The sequence below is a fragment of the Muntiacus reevesi genome, chromosome 4, assembly GCF_963930625.1.
Source record: "Muntiacus reevesi chromosome 4, mMunRee1.1, whole genome shotgun sequence".
Taxonomy (NCBI): Eukaryota; Metazoa; Chordata; class Mammalia; order Artiodactyla; family Cervidae; genus Muntiacus; species Muntiacus reevesi.
The window spans coordinates 43,808,863-43,835,687 of NC_089252.1; the positions used below are offsets into that span (position 1 = coordinate 43,808,863).

The window sequence follows — 26,825 nt, forward strand, 5'->3', positions numbered from 1 at the left end:
AGAGCACCTGATGGCATTTCTCAGCTCTCGGGCTCAGTTAGATGAGTGACACTTGAAAAAAATCCAGGAGACCTGCAGCTCTATGTAAATTTGAAGACTGCAGTGCATTAACAAGACATGCCAATTAAAAAATCTGTTTTGAGGTTTCTAGTGCACTTTAGCACATCAGCCCCCCCCCCAAAAAAGAAATTAATGATAGGGACAAAATTATTTTTAAAGAATGGAATTTCTCACAAGTCTTTTTCTCTGTAACCCATTACCTGAACTCCCATCATTGCCTTTCTAGCACTGCTTAGATCTAATTCTCACTGTTTAGTGTTATTACCAAGTACATATTCCTCAGGAATAGGCACCTTGCTTTATTATATAGCCACTGCACTCAAGCTGATGGTGTCTGAAATAACATGTTCTATTTTTTGTTAAAGGTTTCTAATAACTGTTCCTGCTAAAACAGTAGTTTTATGTATTCCCCTTCTCCCTCATTCAGTGCATGGTTAGCTCGTTGTCACTTGCATTTGAAAAGAATGTTTTTTGCAAAATTTCCCCCTTAACACCCCCAAGTTTAAAAAGTTCAGTAGAAATCCACTGTTCCAGCTCTCATTGATATGAGTCTGTAATTTATTACATGTTTGACATAATCTGCTTTCTCTATATTACTTCGTCTGATACTGTGTACTATGAAGGCAGTCTTGAGATTTCCTAGTGGAAGAAAAATGAGATATGAACAGTCCTTAATTGGGTGAATTCTCATTGTTGAAGAGACTTTCGATCAGGAACATTCTGTAAAGTAGTCAGCATTTAATAGATCATGACAGTGTTATTTGTTGCTATGGTAAAGAGGGGGAAGTTTTGGTTTTCAAAGTTTTATGGGTGACTTTTTTTCTCCTAGTTTTTTGAAAGGTTTCTGATTCTATGCATCAGCATATTGCTGATATATGAAGACTATTTCAAGAAAAATCATATTGGTTAAGTAAACCTATAACTAACCAAACTTACAGAAACTCAGTAACAAGAATGATTTTATAGATGTTCAACTTACAATAAAAGTATCATTCATTATAGTATATTAAATGTTTTCCTAACACTTGTTGGACATGCTTACTGTTTTAATATCTATTGAATTCCTTTGGTAGTTTCCTGTGTTATAATTACTGGGAGAGAGGGTTTAATGAAGCCTGTCAGTTGACTGCATGAGAGAAGCAGACATTGGGGTTGTTTTAAGGCAGGTATATTTAAGTTTTATATTTAGTGTTTTAAGGAAAACCTATTAACAACCATACAATTGTTTATGCATTCTTAGGTCCTGTACTAATCTACTACTCATGATCATAATGGATCTCTTGATACAGTGCTTAATTCCACTCACTAAACAGATTTTTATGTAACTGCCCAATGCTTCTTTGTCTTTTTATGGAAATGGAGAAGGTGGGTGAACAAAAATTCTTTTTGAAGATAGACACCATTGTAGAGGTGGCATGAGAAATACCTTCAGGGACGTTCTCCCTGTTTGGCTTATATAGATTAGGTGTGCTTTGTTCATGTTTTCCAAACCCCTCTGCTAATTGACTACCTTGACCAGGAAATAAAACTTCTAAAATGTCAGTCATCTATTTCTTGTCTATTCTGAATTGTATACCAGCCAAAACACCAGAGTAAATTATCTGAATCTATAATTTAGTTTCTGTTTTGAAAATACACAGAGTTTTCAAAATATGGAGAACCAAATGGTAGGTAAGGTGCAGGGCCACTATATATGACTATCTGGGCTGTACGCTGCAGTTTCTGAAGATGCTGTACGTATAAGCAGCTATGAATGGTCTTTCCTAGAATTATGCAAAGCAACAAAGATAGAACAGCTTAAGTTTAAATATTAGGAAGTTCATTTCAACTATCCACATTGTTATCCCTGAACAATTTTGACATTGGCCTTTTCTGTTGTCATAATTATTTGTACCTCATTTTCTTGAGTCACATTATAACTTCGGGGTAGGATGGATACACCCTGCCCTAATAGTAAGGCAGTTGTTGAAAAGTTACATGGATTGTAAAGATAGGATAAGTTGTGAACTGACTTGAAAGTCGAGTGTAACACCGTGGACATTCAGGTGAACTTAAACTGGATATGTCTAACAACGAAACTCTTGGGATTTGGAATTTGAATGCAGCGATTTATACAGAATGGAAACCAAGAGGGAGAATAAAAACTGATATTCTTGCTTTATGTTTTCATTAAGTTGCAAATGATTTTAGTAGTTCAGAAGTGCTTTATAAACTTTTATTTGGCAGCAGTTTAAACACTGAAGGAATTATGCTAAATGTTGACTTATGCCAAACAATTTAGCAATTAATGCATTTTCTTTTAAAGAGTAAAAATAATGTTGCAGACTTGTATAGTGCCTGGTGATGCATAATAATTGAGTTTGATATTTGGACCACATATGTTTACAGAGTGGTTTTGTTGTCTTTGTTAGCATTTAGCTGATAGGCAGCTTAGTATCCACACTAGGTCATTCCCTCCTTGAAGTTTTCAAAACTATTGATATATTTCTCTTTTAAGAATCTGGAAGTATCATATCAAGATAATTCTGGCAGTTCTTTCATTTGGGGGACTTAGAGATGAGCAAAAATAGAGTATTTTGTAGTGGATATTAATGTGAAAATAGTGTGGTGGTTTTGAGTATTCAAGGTTTTTATTGAGTATCTCATTTATAGGTGATCTTTATATTATTAATCATTCTTTGCAGTTTTATTATTGGAGCATTATTTCTTCACGGGTTGTGAGAGATGTCAGTTTTTCTGTAAAATCACTTTGAAACTAGATATATAAAGTCTGCTCTTGCAGGGAATTTTTGTTTTTTGTTTTGTTTTGGCTGTGCCACATAGCTTATGGGATCTTAGTTCCTTGATCAGAGATTGAACGAAAGCCCTTGGCATTGAAAGCATGGAATCCTAACCACTGGATGGCCATGGAACTCCCCCAGTGACTTTTTATTTTAGTGAATGTGAATAATGGACATCAGACTTCAATTCAAAAATTCTCTGAACAGAGCAGCTTATGTGCATCATTGAGGGTGGGCTGCAGAGAAAAGTTTTTCCAGTGACATGTTTTTCATAAATATTTAGTATATAATAAACCTCACGGTAGCTTCATCTTGTGTGTGTGTGCTCAGTTGGTCCCTTGTGTCTGACTCTTTGCGACCCCATGGACTGTAGCCCACCAGACTCCTCTGTCCATGGAGTTTTCCAGGCAAGAATACTGGAGTGGGTTGCCATTTCCTACTCCAGGGGATCTTCCCAACCCGGGGAAGGAACCCATGTCTTCTGTGTCTCCTACATTGTCACGCAGATTTATACCACTGCACCACCTGGGAAGCCTGTAGCTTCATCTTACCTTGGCTATAATGACCTACTTTTGTGTAGTTTAGTAGTGCACCATGTAAGTGACCACTCAGACTGAGGTTCAAAAGTAGTATCCATCTTGGTAGGTAAGGGTCAGTTGGTTTGCATTTAGAAAATCTAATTGGTCTATTTTGGAGAATGTCAGGCTGTAGAGGACACCGAAGATCATCTGAGTCCTTAATCTTTTGTGGTCAGGCTGGAGCAGCTCAGCCCTCCTGAAGCTAGGATCTCAGCATTCACAGCTCACCACAATTATTTATACAATGAAATTCCTCATGATTAGCTATCATTTTACCTTACAGGTTTTCCTTTGTAGAGATTTATTGTGCCTGCTCATTTAACTCTTAGAAATGAAAATAAGTAGTAAATCCTTCATAGAAAAATTTGAAAATAGAAAAATGTGAAGTCTAAGATTAAAATCCTATTTCTGTTAACATTTAAGAATATTGCCTTCTATAATATATAACAGAATTGATCATACTATGTATACTTTTCTTTCCCTCCAACATTGCATTTTGAGCATTTAACCAAAACACAATAGTCTCCCTAAAACCATGTGTGGATTTTGAATAATTTAACTAACTATAAAATAACTTCCCTAATGTTGGCCCTTTGGCCTGTTTTTAGCTTTTGGTTTTATGAAGAAGGGTATGAACACTTTTAAGTCTCTCAACACATACTGCCAAACTACTCTTTAAGACTTTATTGAGTTTATTTCATCCAGGAGCTTAAGTGTTGGTTGCATTATATTCTCTCTTTTGAGTGTTTATGAAAATGTTGCTGGTTTGATGGAAGAATTGTATCTTGGCATTAATTTGTATTTCTTTACCTCACTAATGAAGTTGAAAAATCATACTGACCATCTGTATTCTTTTGGTAAACAAACTATTCATGTTCTTTGCACATTTTCCTCTTGCTCCACTTTTGTTTAAAATTGATTTGTGAGGGTTTGTAACCTACTGAGGGTTGAATTACTTGAAAAATTTTAGTATTAATTTAAGCTGTAGGGACTTGCAGTGGAAGATGAGACCCCAAACCCAGGTTGGGAATCCCGTAACCTTTTTCCTATATTGAATATGAGGTGACTGAAAGCCCTATGTCCACAATTTAAAATCTGATTGTATTTTGGCAGCTGTTTAGGAGACTCATTAAATACACTGATAACAAAATACCAAGACTGTGTAATCAGGTGAAAACTGCCTGAGAGCAGTGATAGTAAATGCAAACAAAGAACGTAGTATCTGTGCAGTTTTCATTCTGGCTGTATGTTAGAATCACTTGGGTGAGAAGCACTTAAAACTTAACGATGCCTGCACTCCATTCCAGACTTGTTAAATCAGAATCTCTGGATCTGACCCAGGCATCAGCATTTTTGCCTCAGCGTTTTGGAAACATAATTGACATATAACATTGTGTAAATTTAAGGTATAAAAGGTATTGATTTAATAAATGTCAGTTCAGTTCAGTCTCTCAGTCGTGTCCGACTCTGTGACTCCATGGACTGCAGCACGCCAGGCTTCCTTGTCCATCACCAATTCCCCAAGCTTGCTCAGATTGACATCCATTGAGTCGGTGATGCCATCCAACCATATCATTCTCTGTTGTCCCCTTCTCTTAAATGTATATATTGTGAAATTTATTAGCAAAAGGTTAGCTAATACACCTCTTCCTTTGCATATTTATGATTTATGTATTAGGAAGTTGTAGTTGTCTTCCTTTCAAATATATGATGCAGTATTGTTAACTGTAGTCACTATGGTGTATTAAATCCCTAGAACTTATTCTTCTTATACAACTGGGAGTTCATCCCCTTTGATCACCTTCACTCATTCTTGCTGCACTCTGTACTCTCCACCAAACTACTCTGTGCTTTTATAGTTTGGTTTTCTTAAGATTCCACGTGCAAGTGAGATCATACAATATTTGTCTTTTTTTGACTTACTTCACTTAGCATAAAGGTGCCAGCTTTTTAAGCTCCCTGGTGATGACATTGGGCAGCCAGGCTGAGAACTACTCAGTTAAGCAGTGATGTGTGAAGTCTCCCATAGCTGAAGGTCATTGTAGTCTGCTTCAGTTAAGTTCTGAACAGTAGAGTCTCGTTTTTTAAAATGTTGTTATTTATAAAAACCACAGCACAGTCTTTATTAATTAACATAAGCAATTATAAATTTTTCTCCATTTAAGTGATTATATTAAAAGCATGCATTGTTTAAATGTGATTTCATCAATACTGCAGTGTCCAGATAATGTTACCTTAAATTTAGAAGCTTTGAAATGTTACTGGTGGGTATTCTTTGACAATCTCTAGTGTTAAAGTACCGAGGTATTATTTTTGGCCTGTTTCTCCTAATTTATTTCCTTAAGTGAGTGCCCTTAAAACCTTCATTTATGCAAAAGCATAAACTTTGCTTTTGATAGGTCTTTCTCAAAGTGGATATATTTTAGTGTTAAAGGGACATATGTGTGTTTAAGATGAGAATATGGTCCCTGGTTGGTTTTCTTTTTTTAGGTGTATTTTTCAGAGCAATTGTAGGTTCACAGCAAAAGAAAACGGAAGGTACAGAGATTTCCCATTTATTCCACTTTTCACATGTGTACAGCCTCCTCCACTACCAACACCTGCACGGAATGGAACGTTTGTACCTAGATTGACTCGTCATCACTCAAGAGTCCATAGTTTATACATTAGGGTTCATACTTGGTGGTGTACATCCTGTTTGTTTTGACATGTGTAATTGCGTCTTCTTTTTAGACTTTAAAATGTCTTGCTTTTAGTGTTTTTTGCTGGTAGTCATCTTTATAAGGCTGCACTTATCTCACTGTCTTTAGCACAAGTGTTCTCACACCACTTTGTTGAATTCAGCTTTTAAATACTGAAAAATAAGCAGCACCAGAATCTGAAATATCAAAGTAGCCGTATAAACTCCTGTTCTATACACTGAAGTTTACCCAGCACTTATAATGGGGATAAACTGTTTAAAGAAAGTTTAATATACTTTGAATTCCTTTTAGTGTCTCCATAAGCTAAATATGTTATACTTTGGGGAAAGGTATGTCCTTCTTGAAGAAGTTTACTTTTATAAATGATGGGGGCTTTTTTTGCTTTTTTTTTTTTTTTTTTAAATGTGTAGAGAGGGAGTGGAATGGAGTCATCAGGGGTAGAGGAATAAAATGAAGTTAGAGGGAAAGTTGGTAACAATAACCTTCATGAAGTTTTTATTTGCTAGGTAGAATTGGGCTCAAAATTTGTCCCGTAGCCTTTTAGGCATTGAAAAGAGGTGGGGTGGCATGATGTAAGCTGTTCTCTTTATGTAGCAGAAACACTGCACTTCTTGAGACCTGGGAAGCTTCTTTTGCCTGTTCATACGAAGCCACTGTGAGATAAAGTGAACTTTGTTTTCAGAAATACTTTGGGATAAATGCGATAGAGCAGTTCATGGGGGCAGTTCTTTATAAAGACTTGGAATAGGTAGATGGTATAAGGCCAAGATTGATTGATGCCATCATTCATTCCTTCAGTAAATTTTGGACACCTGCTATGCGGCATTGGGAATGCAGCAGTGAATGAAACATGTCTGCCCTCATGAAACACACTCTCTTTTTGAGGAGACAGATAATAAATGAATTCATCATATGCTCTCAAGTAGGAATATACATTATGAATAATAATAAAGCAAGATATAAGAGTTCAGATAAAAATGAACTAGAGATGGGGTAGAACAGCTATTTTAGGTAGCATAGGCAAGAGTGATCTGAGGAGGTAACATTTTTAATAGTTACCTGAAGAAAAGAAGAGATCAGTGTAATTCGTTTTATTAGAAACCCAAAGTATTTGGGACCCAAACCAAAACTAATCTGACCTAGTTCAAGGATAAAACACTATATATAGAAGAGCATATCCTAAAACTGGAATCCTCTGAAACCACTGATCTACTTGATATTAATAGGTGTACACTGTTCACACATTTGGAAAGTGCTGGATCATGTGGAAACAGATTTGTCTACTGCAGGACAACTCAGAGCCATTAATGTGCTCTCCAAAAGAGGAGGATATGATTTGTATATCCAAAACTTAACCACAAAACTTTTTTTTTTGAGATATATGTTTTAGTACCTTGCACAAACCAGAGTTTATAAAAATTACTACACAGTAGTATACATGGATTTTGCATACCCTTTATGTGGTTTTTCCGTAAGGAAAACAGTTTTTTTTAACTTAAAGAGTATTTGATGAAAATCAGTTAACTGAGAATTATTTATACTGACTTATTATGGGTCAGCTGTTAAAACAGCTTTTAGAATTATTAAAGTCATGGTGTGAAAACATTCAGGGATACAGTGATTTTCAGTCAGGGTGGTACACTAGAATCACCCAGGGAGCTTAAAACAAACCTAATGCCTGGGAGCCGCCTGTGTTTTGGTATTTGTTATACCATTCCAGGTCTTTATGTTTAGCAAGTTTGAAAGCTGCTGATACTTGTCAAACTTGAGTAGTTAGTTGTATAGTACAAAATACAAAATCCCATGCAGATTCGGTGAAGCTATGAAAGTGGGTACTACTACTGCTGCTGTCACTTCAGTGTCCGACTCTGCGCGACCCCGTCCCTGGGATTCTCCAGGCAAGAACACTGGAGTGGGTTGCCATTTGCTTCTCCAATGCATGAAAGTGAAAAGTGAGAGTGAAGTCGCTCAGTCGTGTCCGACTCTTAGCGACCCCATGGACTGCAGCCCACCAGGCTCCTCTGTCCATGGGATTTTCCAGGCAAGAGTACTGGAGTGGGGTGCCATTGCCTTCTCCGATGAAAAAGGGTAGTGTCATGTTATTTTTCTCAGAATTACTTTTGTTTGGTTAATTAATTTAAGTGCTCCTTATCATTGCTGAATCTATTTGCCTGTTCTTGGTAATGCTTAAGTCATTTTCCTGAATAAGCATGTCTTAATAAAAATACAATTTTCTGATTTAATGACGTTTTATCAAATGGCTTCACTGCCTTTAAAGCTGACTTTAGTCATACTGGTGGATCTGAAGGAGCGCCCAGAGAAGTTTAAGGATTACTTGTCAGGGGTGCTGTGTGTTAGAAACATTATAGGCAGTGTCCTAGAAGAGGCCATGAGCTTTTATTCCAAGATGCAGAGGCAGACAGAGAAGTTCTGAATGTGGATGAAAAAACTAACTCACCTTGACACTGGTGAAGAGAACAAGCAGCTACTGGAACCCAGGGAACTTAAAATGCAACTGGTTGGCCAAGGCATTTCCCCTATCACCCAGTTAGGTTGCAGTTGCTTGAATCCTAAGAACTGCTGCAACAGCCCTTTGTGACTTGTCAGAATGTTGACAGCACATTAGAATTCTCAGACATTACAGTTTTCCAATTAACTTTGTTGAAAATGGGAATATTATAGAACAACCTTTGAATATATCACAAAATTAATTGTGTTAACTATCTTTTCTGAATTGTGTAGGAAAGAATATGCTTTTGCCCATTGTAAGTTTCTTTTGGTAATGTTTTAAAAATTAGAATAGTAAACAAGTTGATTTTTAAAAAACTAGTTACTCAAAACAAAGTTTCATGAATTCTAGTTAGAGTTTTATTACATGTGCTTGGAACATAGAACCATATTTATATGATGATAGGAGTGATCCTTATCTTTATGCTTTTTTCATGCCAAAAACATAAATATCAGTAAGATATAAAATAGGGAGTCTTAGTGAATCCAGATAGGTAAGTGGTTACTTTCCTGAGTCTCTTAGCATTAATCTCTACAATAGTGTTGACTTGCTTGTGATTCCTGTAAGAGGAATGGTGTAATGAACCTCATTCTGGAGGTCATGAGTGAATATTGCATGAGCATTTTTATGTCATTCTTTCATATGCCATTTAATGAACTGATTTTGTTGCTAGTCTTTAATGGCTTGTATGAAATAGCCTTTGTGTACAGGAAGAATGAATTACTTTTTGAGCAAATTAATACTCTACCTGCTATGTGAGATACTATAGGGAATGCAGATTAGACAGGAGTTTGAGTTTATGTGTGAGAAAAGCAGTATTTTTCCATTGTTAAATAGATGGGTTTTTATTTTAAACCTTAACTCTCTAGGCCAGTAACCTGGAAGAATCCGGTGAAATTGGTACTCTGATGTAAAGGGTAACCTCTAGAGGATACAGATGAAATGGTCACTCTATTAAGGGTGTGTATTGAATGGGCCTTTAAATTACTAGTGACTAAATGTATTGGCTAATGTACTACCAATTTAATTTTGTTTTCAGCCCCTGGACTGAAAATAAATGGTATGTTAAAGAGTCCATGGCGTGTGTAAAAGGGAGAAAACGGCACAGCATTGTTAGCTTTGCAACATGATAGATTTTCAGTGTGTGGCCTAGGACTGAGAAATAGTGGTATTTTGTCTTTTCTGGGTTGGTAGGAATATTGTGAGAAAAAGTTAAATTAGGAAGAAAATTTTCAGTAGGTGTATATAATTTTGCTAACATTACCTGTGCTTTTTTTTTTTTAATTGTGCTTCCTACTGGATTTACTTATAATAAAAATATGGTAGTTTTTCCCTTCAGATGTTAACTTCTCAATATGAGTAAGGTTATTTTAATATTTAATATAATTGCAGCTTTGAAAAAAGATCTGATTGTGTATTTTGCAAGAGGAAAGATAGGTGATATATTTGGAGTTTCATATATAGTTGGACATTAGAACGACAGGAGTTTGAACTGCACAGGTCTTATATGCAGAGTTTTTGCACTAAATATGAGCTGTGGTTCTGCACTATCTGTGCTTGATAGTATTCATGGATGTGGGACCACAGACTGTGTTTAAGTTTTGTGTGGATTCTCTTCAACTGTGCAGCGGGTGAGAGCCCAGCTTTAGGGTCTGCTGTATAAACAATAAAGACCTTTGTTTTGTTTTAGTAATTTACCAGTAACTACTCAGAAAAATTGTCATCACTTTTTCTATTTAGTTCTATATTCAGATATCTACACCTTGTAAATTAACTGTAATAGATTGAATCAATTTATTTTGCTTTTTTGAAGTGAAAAATGACTTTTAAGAATTTTTTTCTTTTTAGAGTTTAATATATGAGAATTGGGAATTAACTTTCGGAAAGTTATAATTGACAGGTTTTTCTCTGACATGATAGCACAACACTTGTAAACTACTTCAGCTAATATATATATATTTTTTTTAGCTAATATTTTTTTAACTTTCCTGTTTTATGCCAATAAGGAGAGCATATCGGTTTTGGATGAGAAGGTTTTAACTAATCTATAATTATTTGAAATTAAGATGTTTTCAGGGAAGTTTGTTCTGTATTTAGCTTCTCCCTGGGATTACAGATTTTACTAGACATGGATTTTTAGATATAAGAAAATGTCAATTTCAGCATGTTAACATGACTGCTTTTCTATGCATGCATAACTGCTTCAAGAACTTAACAGATTTCTTTTTTGTTTCATGATTTAATGTTTCATATATTAAGTATGTAGTGAAATGCTTTTTATTTTTAAAATAGAAAACATGAATGAATCCTTTAAGAATAACATAAAAAATAACATAGACATATTCTTAGTATTGACTGGATATGTTCTGATTCTTGTTATTAGATAATGGAGTGGGAAATCTACAGGTATTTTTGCCTAAAAGAGAAAAATGTCAATCGAGTGGAATTATCAAACTTAAGTTTTAATAATTGATATTCAAGGTAAAAATATTGTAAATATTTGAGGTGTCAAACATAATAAACTTGAGGAAGCCTTTTCTACATGAATTTGTGTAAAGGTATGGAAAGAGGTTTTGATAGAAAGAAGAGGGATACCAGAATGTCCTGATTTAATTCATAGAATATATGCTAAAATATTAACATTTATTCTAAAACAAAATTTTATATTTTGTAGTTTGAAAAATTTAATCTTAAGAATAATTTTGTATCAGAAACATACATAGTTTTTCCCCTGATTTTCAGTTTGGCATGGTGTCTTAAAAATGTGTTGCTGTCCTAAGGGGTATTGTTTTGAAAAACAGTAGTTTTTTTTTAATGAATTGTGCTTTAAAATAATTATGCTTTTTCCAGATTGCACAGTTTAAAAATTCTTCTTTCAGAAAAATTTGTTTTTGTACTGTATTCCGGACAAAGGAGTATTAAGTATTTGAAGTAGTTATAATAGTTTTTTAAAAACTTGACTGCTGTTTTGGATCATTGAATTTGCTTTGACTGAGGCAGAGTCTGTATCCCTAAGATTATAGTCTAAATGCGTACTGAGCAGTGGAAGTTATTTTTGGGTGGCGTGGTGGTGTTTTCATATGGGCATTATTCTGGAAGTGCCTGGTGGTCGTCCCTTGTGCTGTGCTTCGTCGCTCAGTCCTGCCAACTCTGTGCAACCCCGTGGACCCACCAGACTCCTCTGTCCACGGGGATTCTCCAGGCAAGAATACTGCAGTGGCTTGCCATGCCCTCCTCCAGGGGATCTTCCCAACCCAGGGATTGAACCCAGGTCTCCCTCATTGCAGGTGGATTCTTTGCTGTCTGGGCCACCAAGGAAGCCCGTGAATACCGGAATGGGTAGCCTATTCCTTCTCCAGGGGAACTTCCCCTGGAATTCGATTCCCAGGAATCAAATTGGAGTCTCCTGGATTGTAGGCGAATTCTTTACCAGCTGAGCTACCAGGGAACCTTGGTCTTCCTTTAACTTACCTTAAATTGGCTTAATTTCCCTAGAATTTTAAGTATAGGGAATATATCCTGTTTAGGCTTTTCTGTGGTGTATAAAGGGCTAATGCTGGACAGAAACGTCTTTCAGTTGATCTAGATCATGTCTAGCATTGATCTAGACATGGTTGAAATGCTTTTTATTTAAGAATGTAATCCCACTCTTCTCAGTGTTATGTGGCAGCCTGGGTGGGTGGGTTTGGGGGAGAATGGATACTTGTAGATACATGGCTGAGTCCCTTTGCTGTCCACCTGTAACTGTCACAGCATTGTTAATTGGCCACCCAGTTAATCAGTTATACCCTAATACCAAATAAAAGGTTAATGAAAGAGTATATCCCAGGAGAATGTGCTCCCAAATAGGACTACCACCAATGTCTACAGGCCCCAGGGCAAGCCAGGCAGTGGCCCCTCTGCTTCTCTGGGATCAGCAGAGAGATGACCTTTGGAGAGTCACTGGGGACTGGCAGATTGCAGTGCTTTGTAGGGAATGACTGCAAGAAAAGGAAAAAAAAGACAAACAGATTATTTATTTAAAATATCTTTGCTCATTTTAATCAGTCCAGTTTTCAAGAAAAGGATCAATTCTGAAAGAAACAGAGGAAAGATTAAGATGAAGACTATAAAATTATGGATTATATCAGCTCTCTAATGTCTACATATGCAATTTAGTTGCTGATATTTAAGCTGGGGGGGCACTATGGTGAATATGTTTTCTGATCATCTATCTATAGACTGTTTTCTGCCTAGAGTCTCCTAGTTCAGTGTTGTAGGACATTAGATTCCTAATCATTTTTAAGAAAATTTAACCAGCAAATTAAGATTAGAATTATCTGGTTATTTGAGCCTCTCATTGCATAATATCTTCAGTTACATTAACATGTAATTTGTATGCATTATTAAAACTTGAGTGTAATAAGAGCTCAAATAAAAATTTAAAACAGAATAAAATTAAAATCTTGAAACTTAATATTTTGCATGAAGTGTTTTTTTTTTTTTAACTCAAAAGATCTGTCATTTTTGGGCTCCAGGAGAAAAAGAAAAGCCTGTTCTTTGTTACTAAGTCAGAGGAATAAGCCTAGTCTCGAGTGTGTTTGTGCATGTGCTTGTGTAGGTGTGTGGACCTTCAGAATTATGAAATAATCCTGTATTTTTATTAATGCTATAGTTGGCAGGTTGTGCTGGAAACATAACTATGCAATAGTCTACAGGGATTTTAATGGATTCAGGTCACTAATATATCCATTCATTGCTTCCTAAATGTGTGTAAAAAAAATTGCCACATATGAGTTAGAGTGATTAAGTTAGAGGGAAAAATTTATTTCTTAGATTATCAGGTAAAGATTTGGATTGCTTGTTTGTTTCATTAGCAGACTGAGTAAAAGAATATACATGAATTAGTTTATTTTGCTTCATTGCTTCTGTTATTTCTTAGTTATATATGTTTAACAGCAGATACTGTGATCTGAAGGTCGAGGTATAGCACAATTTAATGAAATTTATTGCTTAAGGTTTATGTGCAAGTCAGATAACATGGGCAGGTTATTTTACAGAAGGTGACTTCTAAAAATAATTACCTGTTATATTTTGCTTAACTTGCGTTGATTTACTCTCCTGTTCAGATTAGTTAAATAGTATAGTAAGGGCACAATGGAAGAGATTTTGTGGGGTTTCACATGTGAGAAAACACAGTATCAAAACAATTTGAGCAGATTTATTAAACTGAAATTTTATTAATTTTTTATTAAATTTGTTCTAATAAAAATTGTTCTCAAAGAATAATTCTCAGAATATTTAAAAATGGCGTATATGCCCTCAATCATTGTACAGATAAGAAACTTGTTTTTAATTTGTCTAGAATAGTTGTATGAGTACATTAATAGTTATCAATGTGAATAACTTCCAAGTTCTATACTTTTCATTTTTTTCTTGATTGTGTTTTTAATTTCTCTGAAGTTTAGGAAAAGTTAGTGGGGATTGAAACCAAAGTAATGAGTAGATCTTTTCATATTATCTTAAATTACTACAACGTACAATAGAAGACATGTTAAGAAATGACAGAATAATAATCCATGAGGAAGTGTACTTATTCTTTGATAATGAAGTCTTATAACTTTAAGATTTGGGAAGAATGTTAACAAATTGCTGTGATTTTTATTTTTACTGCATTTTCTTTATATCTTTTACCTAATTCTGCATTTAAAGTGTATCAGTTGACCTAGATAAATAAAAATTTTTAAAAAGAAATGTTTCTTGTTACTCTATTTAGGATCATTTTACATTAGTTATAGTGATTCCCTACCAGTTAATTCACGTTAGGTGTTCCTACTTTTCCATAATGAAATGAATGGCATTAGTTTGTAGGTAATATCACTAATAATAGATTTTACATGGTGTTTTTCAGGTAATTTTCAGTCTTTTTGCAGTTGGTATATTGAAAAAGGAAATAACAAAATATCACTGCTAACTTGAAAGGTAGAGATTCTTCTCCTTTATATGTCCTTCTGAGTTACCCTTGTTAAAAATTGAGGACTGTTTAGAAAATAGCAAAATGTAGTCTACCTTGAGGAGTAATCAAAAAGCTGAATGGAGGGACTTCCCTGGTGGTCCAGTGGCTAAGGCTGCACATCCAATGCAAGGGGCCTGGGTTCAATCCCTGGTCAGGGAACTAGATCCCACATGCCACAGCTAAGACCTAGCACAGTCAAATAAATAAATGTGTTTTTTTTAAAAAAAAAAAAAAAGCTGAATGGATGTGTCGTTAGCAGGGTACATAGATGTGAGGATGTGGCTAAAGTCATATCAAATTTTCATGTTCTTCCTTTTTGTATGTAGTGTAGATGTTTTAGTTTTGTTCTCCATTGATCTGAATCCTCAAAAGCAGAAGTTGTGGATTTGTACTTGGAATACAAAGATAAATTGAAAGATGGTGACCTCTGCAAGTGTCCTGTTTTCTGTATTTAATCTTGAATATTTCCTTTTACCTCTTCGATACTTTAAAAGTTAACTGTCCATCAGTATTATAGGTAACTTTTCTGGGCAAAATGACCTATCGTTTGTCAGTATGATGTAAGAGCAGATGTAATCCTTAAAACTTTATTTCTCCCTTGTAAACTGAACATCTAAATTTTTAATAATTGAGCTGAATATAATGGGAAAAGCACAAAACAGGCATCAATTCATTTTTATTTAAAAATGATTTTTAAACTTCTGACATAGAATTTCAGTGCATATTGCTGCATTTTATTTTCATTTAGCACTATCTTATTTTTCTTTTTACTAAAATAGCTTTATAATACTATAAAGAAAAGATACACAGTTTTTGGTTTTTAAAGTTGTTTTTTTAGAAATGGCACTTTTTGTCTTCTCTGGTTGATATAGTTATCTTTTCCAAGAGATGCTTTGAAAATTACTGCTTTTATTCGAATGGTTCTTTGTGTATGTGTGTATATATATTACATATATATTAGATTGATAGTAATAAAATACAGCACATGTATTTTCTTAAGTATTTTATTTTTTCTTATTCCAGATAATCATTTTCCATCTTGGTAAATATTTAGATGTGTAATTAAAAAGCTAGTTTTTATTAGGTAGGTTCTGCCAACTGCAAATTCCCTTCCAACTCTTAAGGTTTGCTCTTTTCTTTCAGCCCCTAAGGCTCACACCTCATTTTCCCTACACTTCTTTTCCTAACTTGGCCACCATACACATGCTCCTCCTTCCTAAAATGCTTGGCTAGGTAATTTCTGAGAACTCTTCTTTTAGGTGTAACCTTTTTTGAGCCTCACTATTGGAGTGGGACTGAGAGTGACTTCCACCCCCTACCACTTTCTCTAGATGTTGTAGATAATGGCACTGAGCTTAGGACCTTTAATGCCTGGGGAGCAGAACTTCTGTTGGGTCCTTTGACAACAGCAAGAAAGTTTTTTTCTTTCCTCTTCTATGAGGGGTTTTGGGAAATTGGCTGTAGTAAAGCGTAGAGAAGGAATTTATTCTGGGCTTTATTGTACATTACTGTAGTCGTTGAGATGGGAATTGAATGAATAAAGGCTGTTTGTCTGTTGATCCACCTTTCCTTGGGCCGAAGATTTAGCAATAGAGAAGGAGGAGTGACGTTTCCAGATGTCTCTGGGATATAAGAGGAATTTCTGATTCCCAGATCTGCTTGGATTTCATACTGGGAGACTAACAACACTTGTGTTAGTGGAAGGGCTCTGTAGGCAAGAATGATGCCAAATATGGGATAATCCAAAGTGACATGAATACATCTAAGCTAACATTTCACTTCAAACAAAAATAAAAATACAAAGCCACGTATGAGATGACCTTATTAATCCTAGCAAAGCATTTGCTTCACAAGTTGGGTTAATCCATGACCAGTAGAAGGCACCAACTCAGGCAGTGATGTTTTCTCAAAGCTAAGAGCATGCAGGCTGTGTACAGCAGTTTCCACAAAGGTAAGCAAACAAAGAAGTAAGGTTAAGTGCTAATTATAATGGAAAGGTGGGCAGGTGGACCAGTATTTGAACTATTGTGTCCTGTGTTATTTTTTAACCTTCATCGTAACCCTGTAAACAAACTGAGTCATAGGTTAAGAAGAAGTAGGCAGCATTTTAGCCTATGTATTTACTGCCCAAAATCTATGCACTTCACATACTGCTCCCAGTCTTATCCTGTGTATGTCCCATTCCCTCACCACTGAGAACAACTGTAAACTATGCTGGTTTTACCTACCTAGGACTCAAAATTTCTCATCTGTAAAATGGGACTGGTAACTTATGTATTACATAGTTTTAAAATTCTGTACTTTTGGTTGTCAGCTTTGGAAAGAGGGATTTGTCAGAGATAGATGTAATAGATAGATTATAATGTAATAGGTAATAGATGTAATGTAATAGGTAATAAATGTTAGGTAATAGTTAGGCTTTGTTTTGCTTTGTTTTTGTGATTCAGATTGTTTCCATGAGATTTAGAAGAAAACACATTTGACTAAAAAGAAGACTAATTCATTAAATTAAACACTGTTAATAATACAGAAGGTTTAAAGTCACACAGGGTTAAACTTCACTGTAGTAGGAATGTGTGATGAATAGATAGATCTGTATGTTTTGTTTCGTTTTTCTTTTTTGACCGAACTGTGCGGCAAGCTGGATCTTAGTTCCCTGACCAGGATCAAACCTGCACCCCATGCAGTGGAAGCGCAGTGTCTTAACAACTGGACCTTTTGGGAAGTCCCATATCTGTATTTTGGTATTCGAAAAGTTAGAACCTATTTATAAACTAGGAGATCAGAGAGAGTATACAAACCTGTCTAGCACAAGATAGACCAAGTTGATGTTCTTAAATGAAGCAGTGGATTGCTGAACATTTTATTTTTCTTGTGATCAGCAAAAATTTCAAGATACTTAAATTAGATACAGCACTTGGATTAACCACAGACCAAATAGTTATTAAATAATTGAGTTAAATATACCTTTATAGAGAGATGCTTTTAATGACTGTAGAAAAACAGAGTTCATCATTATAAATTAATGATGTACGGTTGACAGATACCAAATGGGAGAATGTGCAGTTTGAATAACCTTTTATGTTGTAAACATGGAATGCTTAGTGACTGCATTTTAAATTGGAAATGTTTCCATGTGTAATTTTACTTGAAATTGCTATTTTGATGTTTTTAAAAGTCAGAATTATCTTAGTAGTGATGCAATTGTTTTAGCATCCCAGAGGAACAATCAAGTCAGAGGAAGAAAAATAGCTTCATGTTTATTCCCTCCTGTAATAAACTGATAGAATCAAATTGGAAGCATAGATAGCTGCTTCTGTTATTAATGTTCCTGGTTTTTCTAGCTCCTCTTAGTGGTTTGATTTTATTTTTTTCTTTCAAGAGATACTTATTTTAAAAGGATCTTACCTGTCTCTTAATTTAGCTGTGTAGCAGGAATCACATTTTAAAAGAATACCATATATTGTCCCCATCAGTTAGCTAATATTCATACTTCGTGGTTCAAAATCCAAGCCTTGATGCTTAGTTCTTTAAACGTATCTTACTTAATTTTGGTTTGCTGACAGTGTGAGATGACCTTGGGACACAGGATGCTTAATTGTGATTTCTTGTTGGAAGGCAAACTTGGAAGGACAGCCTTTCCTTGACTTTATTAAAGTTCATATAGTACTGACTTGTCATTGTTTGAATATACTAGATATGAAAAATGACAGTGATAATTTATTTTAATTTTAAGTATAATTAAAATGTGAAAATATTACTGTCTTTGTTTATGATGAATACTAAATTTAAGCTAAGCTATAAGGTGTGCTGTTTGGAAATATGGAAGATACAAGAATGAAGCCAGATAACAAGTTTATGCTTGTATATCCTACTGATGAAGACTTTCAGACAAGTTATTTCCATGGGTAGGTGATGTTACTCTGCATGTACATCTACACTTATACTTTTTGCATGATTTTACATGTAGGAGTGGTACAATTTTGACTTGACTGTTGACCTGTTGCCTCAATTTGGTGGTTGTGGGGTGGGGGAATGTGAGGGCAAGAGGTTGTGAATGGTATTTGTGATACAGATTTTTAAATAAATCTCTTTTATTTTTTTCCAAATGCAAAACACTTAATAAAGCTATTTAAAAAATAGAATATTTGGTCAAATAGTCAATATTGTACTTGACCTTCATATCTTCTGTAACCAAATATTTGGACATCACACATAATCTTGATTCCATAATAATCATTTTGAACTCTGACGAGAACTCCATAAATGATACAGCTTTCTTTTCTTTTTTGAAAAGAAAAACTGCAAACATGAACCAATATTTTGCTATTTGGTCTAAAATCCATTGCTAACTGATACTGAGGCCACACTGTTGAATTTTATGAACTTGATGTACCCTTTTGGGGAAATTGGAAATTATTTTTAAGTAGTCAGCTGAAATTGTCATGATCGTCAGAATTTCATATTGTGACATGTCTGTTCCTTATACAGTGGCACCTAACAACTCATTTACTTTTATGTTTGGTCATTTTTTATTTTAAAAACGTTGCCGCATAAGCCTATGGTTTGGGAACTTAGTCTTAAGAGATAAGTACCCCAAATGTGTTTCCTGTTTTGTTTAGTGACAATTTACACAATGGATGTTTGTATTAAAACAATAATCCTTCATTGTGTTCTATTTTAATGATTCATTGGCATATGTATTCCTTCATAGTCAAGAGTTTCATAAACTAGGTGTGTTTTTTAGATATTAAAATTTTTTCCCTGGAATTAAGTGATTTGCTTGCTCTTAATAAATAACTGTTGGGGGAGAAAAAGCATTTTATTCAAAAATGGCAATTAGTAGTAAGGGATATGCTTCATAGTTGATTGAAAACGATTTTTGCTTTTTACTTTTATATTAGAAAAGGGTAGCACTAGCATTTTAAAGCATGTATCTATTTTATAAGCATGAATATTGAATTATTTTAGCATGAATCACTGCAGTATAATTACTTCAGAGCTCAGCTGCCCTTTTCAGCAAGTTAGGGTGATTTGGAGGTAGAAGGGCTCTCTTATTTTTCCTACAGTTTTAATATCGTCCTCTCAAATAACCCATAAGGTTGTGTATCACTTCCTTGGAGTGTCAGCTGGTTGTTTTTCTCAGGGAAAAGACAATAGAAATATCTCTCACAAGACATCCAAAGCCAAGTCCTGAAGATGGATTTTATGAGTATTATCTTTTTGTTGGGGGCTTCCCCAGGTGGCTCAGTGGTGAAGAATCCACCTGTAGTACAGGAGATTCAGGTTCGATCCCTGGGTCTGGAAGATCCCCTGGAGTAGGAAATGGCAATCCACCCCAGTATTCGTGCCCATGGACAGAGGAACCTGGCAAAGAGTCAGACCCGACTTGAATACACATTCATCTTTTGTAGAATGTTATAAAATACATAACATCCCTAATATTATAAAAGGGCTTTACTGGAAATAGATGTCGGTCAAGTAGAGCTCTTGAAGTAGGAAAATATATATTTGACTTTCTTCTCTGATTCTACTAGGGACTTTTAGTATTAGCTACTAAGAGGAAGAAACTAGGTTGATCCTCTTAAAAAAATGTAAATTCAGTTTTAATAGTTTGCATCAGTGTTTCCTTTGAAAAATCAGCTTTACCTTCTTTGTAGTCGTCCCCTTTCTCTTAATCTTTTGCCCTTTAGCAGAATGACAGGAATTGAATGTAACGTTTGTTCAGTGTAGTCTTGTCTTTGTTCTTCATAACACCCTTTTTCCTCCTTCTCAAATGTGTCCCTCATCTTTGTAAGCTGGAGTATTTCTTTAACTTTCATTTCTTGTACAAAACAATTGGATTGTATAAAGTGCAGCTTTTCTGACTAGGTAGAATATATAAGAAATATAAGAATATATAAGGCAACAGACATTTAGAGGGCTTTTAGTTATAGAAGTATTTTTCACCCCACAAGTTAGATACAAGTATACATTTTCTTTCCTCCCTAGATGGACCTCCAGTTGTAGCTCATTATGATATGTCTGACACCGGCTCTGAGCCAGAAGTGGTAAATGTGGACAATTTATTGGCGGCTGCAGTAGTTCAAGAGCACAGTAATTCTGTAGGCGGCCAGGACACAGGAGCTACCTGGAGGACCAGCGGGCTTCTAGAGGAGCTGAATGCAGAGGCAGGTTGGTGTCCCTACCCCTACCCCTCCTTCTCTGATGGTGTAATATGCATGTGTCCTGGCAGCTCTTTTCCTTGCTTAGGAAAGCAGACCAACTAGAAGCATCTAACATTAGATGATTGTAGCTATCCAGGATCCCTTTATAACTGAAAAGATTTGGGTAGCATGTCATTTGTCTTTACTAATCAGAAGAAAGCAAAAATGAGACTATCTAAGACAATACTTGTAGGCATAAGTAAATTTCAGTAGACATCGTGAGTTAAAAATGCCTAACATATGTAAAAATCACCCAGATGACCTGATACTGCCTCCTACCCCTACCCCCAGTCCCATCCCCCCCCTCCCCCACCCCCCAGTGGATTCCCTCTCTTAACTCTGAACAGGGAGTGACCTTGTAGTTTGGGGAAGGGAGCTGTTTCAGTTTGCCCTGTGGGCTGTTCCGTTGAAGTGCTGCACCGTTCTTCTGCCTCTTAAGCAGTGTCCCTGTTAAAGTTCTCATTTTGTCTTTTCCAACTCTTCAGTTGCTGTCTTTCAGGAAAATCTCTCTCCATGTCTTGCATTGTTTATCTTGGTTCTGTGGTGATTCTTAAGAGTGATGTTTTATTCTCTAAGAAACCTATTGATTGCTGTTACCTTTGAAAACCTTGCATTATGCCTCCAAGTCTCCTTCAGTATGTTCCCCAAACCTCTTTCTTCCAGCATTCTTTCTAATTTAAACCTTTTTCTAAAAGTACTAGTGTCTTTAGAAAAGTCTAAGAAAAGAGGCAGAAGGGATTGAGAGACAGACTTCATGTATAGTGTGTATTTTCGTTATTGTTATAGAGGGATTTTCGTTTTCTAGTTAACTTATAAATTCCATTGGCTTAATAACTACCTAGAGTATTATTTTTATGGGAAATGAGTTTTGTGTCACAAAAATAGCAGCGGGCTCTGATTTAGAACTTTTTATATTGAAGTTGTTAGGAAGTAAAAGAGACAATTCTACAGATCATTGTCATTAATTCATTTCATAATCCTCGATTAGAACTAAATAAAAAAGTTTCTCTTTATTTGTTGAGCTTCCGATTAACTTGTTATGACTGATTTTGGAACAGGACCTGGATTTAGTTTTAATTCTGTTGTGACTGCTAACTGCCTATTTAACCTTGGACAAGGTGATTCCCCTCTGGATTTCAGTTTTTATTTGTATAAACACTTGCTTTGCCCAACAGGTGTCTTTTAAGTGTTTATCAATATGTATTGTGTATATATTATAACGTTAAATGCAGTCTTGTTGGTAAATGTAGACTACTTTATTGTGAATCCTTAGGAAAAATATGAACAATTACTGGTTTTTTTTTTTGCTTTTCATAGAGAGTTTTAATATTAGGTTGAACTCTTTGGAATTGTTAATATTTGAGTTTCTAATCTACAACCAATTTAGCAGTTTAAATATGACTTAACCCAATAGTGCAGCATTTGGGGTCTGACCATATCATTAAAGTCACTGGCATTGGTGGGGGTGGGGAAGCTTCACATTTTCAGGTTCAGGTAATTGTTAGCTTGATCGTTTAAAACAAGATTAGCCTTTGGTGCTTAGCTCTAAATTCTAAGAAATGAAATATGACAAAAGTATTTGAGGAGGGAAATACGCATGACTTCCTTCCCCTATTCTCTCTCCACTCCAGCACTGCCCTGAAATTGATATTTCTATTTAATATTTGGTATTCCTATGTATTCCTTCATAGTTTTACTGCATTTGCTTTGTATCTGTAAACAAGCATGTTTTAATACTACGTAGTATTACATAGAAGGTAATCATTTGCCACTTGCTTTTTTTTAGTTCAACATGTTGTGAAGTTTGTTCTTAAGTACTGCTGTAGTTCATTCACTTTTCACTGCTGTTTAGTGTTCCAGCACATACATATATGACAGTAGACTTACCATTCTCTTCTTGGACATCATGGTGCTATTTGAAATGACGCTACCATTAACATTTCCTATGCGTGTCTTTTGGTACATGAGTGATCATTTCTCTAGGATGCAGTATATCAAGAAAGCACACGTATGTATTGGGCCGTAAATTGTGTAGGTTTTTGTGTATCATAGGGCATGGACATCGCTGTTCTACAGATCCCCATGGTGTTTCCTTATGAAGCCATTTATTGGTTCATTCAAAGTCGTCTTTTTTTTTTTAATCTGACATTCGGTATGTGAGTAATGTATGTGTGTGTGCTCAGTTGCTCAGTCACATCCAACTCTTGGCAACCTCGTGGAGTGTAGCCCACCCGGGTCCTCTGTCCATGTAATTTTCCAGGCAAGAGTACTGAAGTGGGTTGCCATTGTTGTCTCCAGGGGATCTTCTCAACTCAGGGATTGAACCTAAGTCCCTTGTGTCTCCTGCATTGGCAGGTGGATTCTTTACCACTTAATAATACCCTCTAGTCTTGATGTAATTGTCATAGTGGGAATTTGTGAATTTTTGTTTTGTGAATTTGGATATACTTACTGTATTATAACAAAATGTTCATAGAATTTATGCTTCATTGCCAGTTTACAGTTTTGAGACTGGGACTGTTAGTATCAGTTAGATCATCATTCTTGTGTTTGGAGTTTAAGATAAATGTTGTGGTTAGTCATAGTCTTCCTTCTCTCCCTCCCAATAAAATAAAAGCCAGTCACTGAGTTAGACTGTTCAGTGTCTCTGTACACTGTACACTGCATTGGTTGCTCAGTCATGTCTGACTCTTTGAGACCCCATGGACTGTTAGCCTGCCCGGTTCCTCTGTCCAAGGGACTCTTCAGGCAAGAATACTGGAGTGGATTGCCCTTTCCTTTTCCAGAGGATCTACCCAACCTGGGGATTGAACCCGTGTCTCCCGCATTGCAGGCAGATTCTTTACCATCTGAGCCAGCCACTTAGGATGGATTTTCAGAGTCTAATTAATAGCAACATTTCAGACCAGATCTGCAGCCCTTCATTTAGAATCACATAAGCAATCATTAAGTGGCTTGTAGCTTGTCTCTTTTTCTAAGCAACAAGATGTTCTTGTATGCACAATAGTTTTTACTGTTTAGTTTTAGTTTCAACCAAGGTAAAAGAGTTGAAATTAGGAAAGCCACTGATCAAGAACAGACCTAAACTTTCCTTTTCAACTCTTGCCATAGGTTTACTTTTTCTCATTGATGCTAGAATTAAATAGTGTAGTGGGTGGCAGCCTCCTGTGAGCAAACAGCTGGATTTTGAACCAGCAGCCTCTTACAGACTGTGTGATCTCAGGTAAGTGATGCAAAGCCTCAGTTTTTCCTGTTAAAACTGAGATAAAACTAGTGTCTACTCCCAAAGGTTATTGTTACATGAAAACTCTTAAGGAGATGGGAGTACCAGACCACCTTACCTGCCTCCTGAGAAACCTGTGTGCAGGTCAAGAAGCAACAGTTAGAACTAGACATGGAACAACCGACTGTTCCCAAATTGGGAAAGGAATACGCTAAGGCTGTATTATTGCCACCCTGCGTATTTAACTTCTACGCAGAGTACATCTTGCGAAATGCTGGGCTGGATGAAGCATAAGCTGGAATCAAGATTGTCGGGAGAAATATCAGTGACCTCAGATATGCAGATGATACCACCCTAACAACAGAAAGCGAAGAGGAACTAAAGAGCCTTTTGACAAGGGTGAAAGAGGAGAGTAAAAAAGCTGGCTTAAAACTCAACATTTAAAAAACTAAGATCATGGCATCTGATCCCATCACTTTATGGCAAATAGATAGGGGAAAAGTGGAAACAGTGACAGACTTTATTTTCTTGGGCTCCAGAATCACTGTGGATGGTGACTGCAGCCATGAAACTGAAAGACATTTGCTCCTTGGAAGAAAAGCTATGACAAACCTAGAGAGCATATTAAAAAGCAGACATCACTTTGCTGACAAAGGTCTGTAGAGTCAGAGCTATAGTTTTTCTAGTAGTCATGTACAGATGTGACAGTTGGACCATAAAGAAGGCTGAGCGCTGAAGAATTGATGCTTTCGAACTGTGGTGCTGGAGTCCCTTGGATTACAAGGAGATCAAAGCAGTCAATTGTAAAGGAGATAACCCTGAATATTCATTGGAAAGACTTTAAGGCTTACTCACTATAAATGTAGATGAGGCCAAGAGAGGCTGAAGTCTAAAGTACTTCTGGTATAGAAGGCTTCTAATCATTACACCAAACTAATTTAGAGGTCCTCCTGCCTTGGAAATTAAAAATTCTAAACAAGTCTCATTTTTTCCATCAACCTTCTTTTTAAGAAGGTGGATTATGAACATTTTCTCCATCCTTAAAATTGGGCTGGTAATCTTGATTTGTCCATAGTACAAGCTTAGTTGTAGTGAAGAGAAAAAAATCTTGTGTTTCCTGTTGTTAGAGTAGGGCTTTTTATAATCAGCCCAGAATGACCATGTTTCTGTTGTTAGCACTTTAAAATCACTGTATCAAGTCTTATGAAGGAGAGTTTGTTTAGCTGCTACATGTGGACTGTAAGATTTTAGGTTTCTAATATCCTTTTCTACTGCTTTTTGAAGTTGTTTTTAATATTTTTGTTGAAAAAGCTCAACACAAGGTAATAATTTGCTTCTTTTAAAACTCTATGAGTACTTAAGATAGTAACCTTTTTTATACCTAACATGCCACTGTCATCAGTATGTAATAATTTTATATACTGCAAATACGACTAGTTCTCATTAGATAGCTGATTTAAAAAGAAAATATTTGCCATGGTAATTTAGTTATTACCTTTTCTGGTCTACTTTCTGACTGACTTATGTGTTGAAAAGGTCTATAGTAGGAGGACAGAAATTTAGAATTTTCTCATGAAATGAAAGAAGTTATCTTTTCAAAAAGCTACACAAACAAAGAACTACACAGAGGCAGCCAGCTGCCACAATAACTAAATATAAATCTGCTTTATTTTCAGTTTAATAGATGGTAATTGTGATATTTACGCTTTTCATGCAAAGCTTATTCTAGAATAGGAATAGATCACTACCAGTGACAATATTTGAAGAACCTCATGCATCTTTGACTCGCTTCTGTGTATGCTTTAGGCCCTGCTCTGCTGTTGGATTCCGTTGAGGTCTAGGGGCATTGGTTGGGGCCATGAAGGTGTGACCCGAAGGCCAGAGAGTGTTTGCCTCTGCATAGGCACTTCCTCGAACGGGCGACTTTCTGAAGAGGGTAACACTGAGAGAAAAGGGCTGATTGTCCTGGCTCTGAGGTAGAGGAGTGGATGCATTCCTGACTTCTGGAGAATGCCATGGGGTCTCTTGTAGAGCATGGCGCCCCCACAGACATGGTGTGGATCTCAGCTGACTTATTCCCTGAGTGGCACATTTTATTTAGTGGCTCTGAGAGGGAATGTGGCAGAATACTCACAGCATTAGTTCAGAGTTGTAAACACTCACCAGGAAATTCGTTTGCATCTTCCCCCTCTACCCCCTCCCCCGACCCCACCCCACCCTCTGGCCCTGCGTGCCTGGCCCTGTTTTGTCTTGTACTGACTTTTAGACCAAACAATAAAGAAAATGGCTGCATTGAGGTGTCGGGATCAGAGGCCTGCAGGGGAGGCAGCATTTTCAGGAGAGTCAAGTTTCCGCTAGGAGGCAAAGAGAAAGTTCAGTCCCTTTTCTATAGAGCTGGCATTCCATAGGCCAGTGGAAAAGTTGTAGGAAGGTGAGTAGTCGTGGCTGGAGCACAGGAGAATAACAGTTGAGTAGGGGACAGGACTGGAGGAGGGCACAGCGACCCACCCCAGTATTCTTGCCTTGAGAATCCATGGACAGGGGAGCCTGGTGGGCCACATTCCGGGGGTCACAGAGTCGGACATGACTGAAACCACTTACCACACATGCACACAGGGGACAAGACAGACAATGGGTGGTCCCAGAGGGTTGTATTTTGTGAGTGGCCAGGAGGGTAGAAGTACCTTTTACTTCTCCTAACCATTGGTTTCACTCTTACCTCTTCCTAATGCTTTCTCCTTTTGCTTAGCTATACTTACACTGTTACTTCCT

General features: G+C 36.2%; 1 protein-coding gene across 3 annotated transcripts in view; it reads left to right on the forward strand.

Annotated features, from left to right (window-relative positions):
- ARK2N (arkadia (RNF111) N-terminal like PKA signaling regulator 2N) overlaps window positions 1-26,825 on the forward strand; it is an 88,984-nt gene that overhangs the window by 39,083 nt on the left and 23,076 nt on the right. For 2 of the 3 annotated variants that reach the window (XM_065932642.1, XM_065932643.1), the window contains exon 3: window positions 20,616-20,798. The exons of the other annotated variant lie outside the window; for it this stretch is intronic. In XM_065932642.1, coding sequence (XP_065788714.1) covers window positions 20,616-20,798 — 183 coding nt within the window. The remainder of the gene's footprint in view (window positions 1-20,615; window positions 20,799-26,825) is intronic. 3 annotated transcript variants of the gene reach the window in all.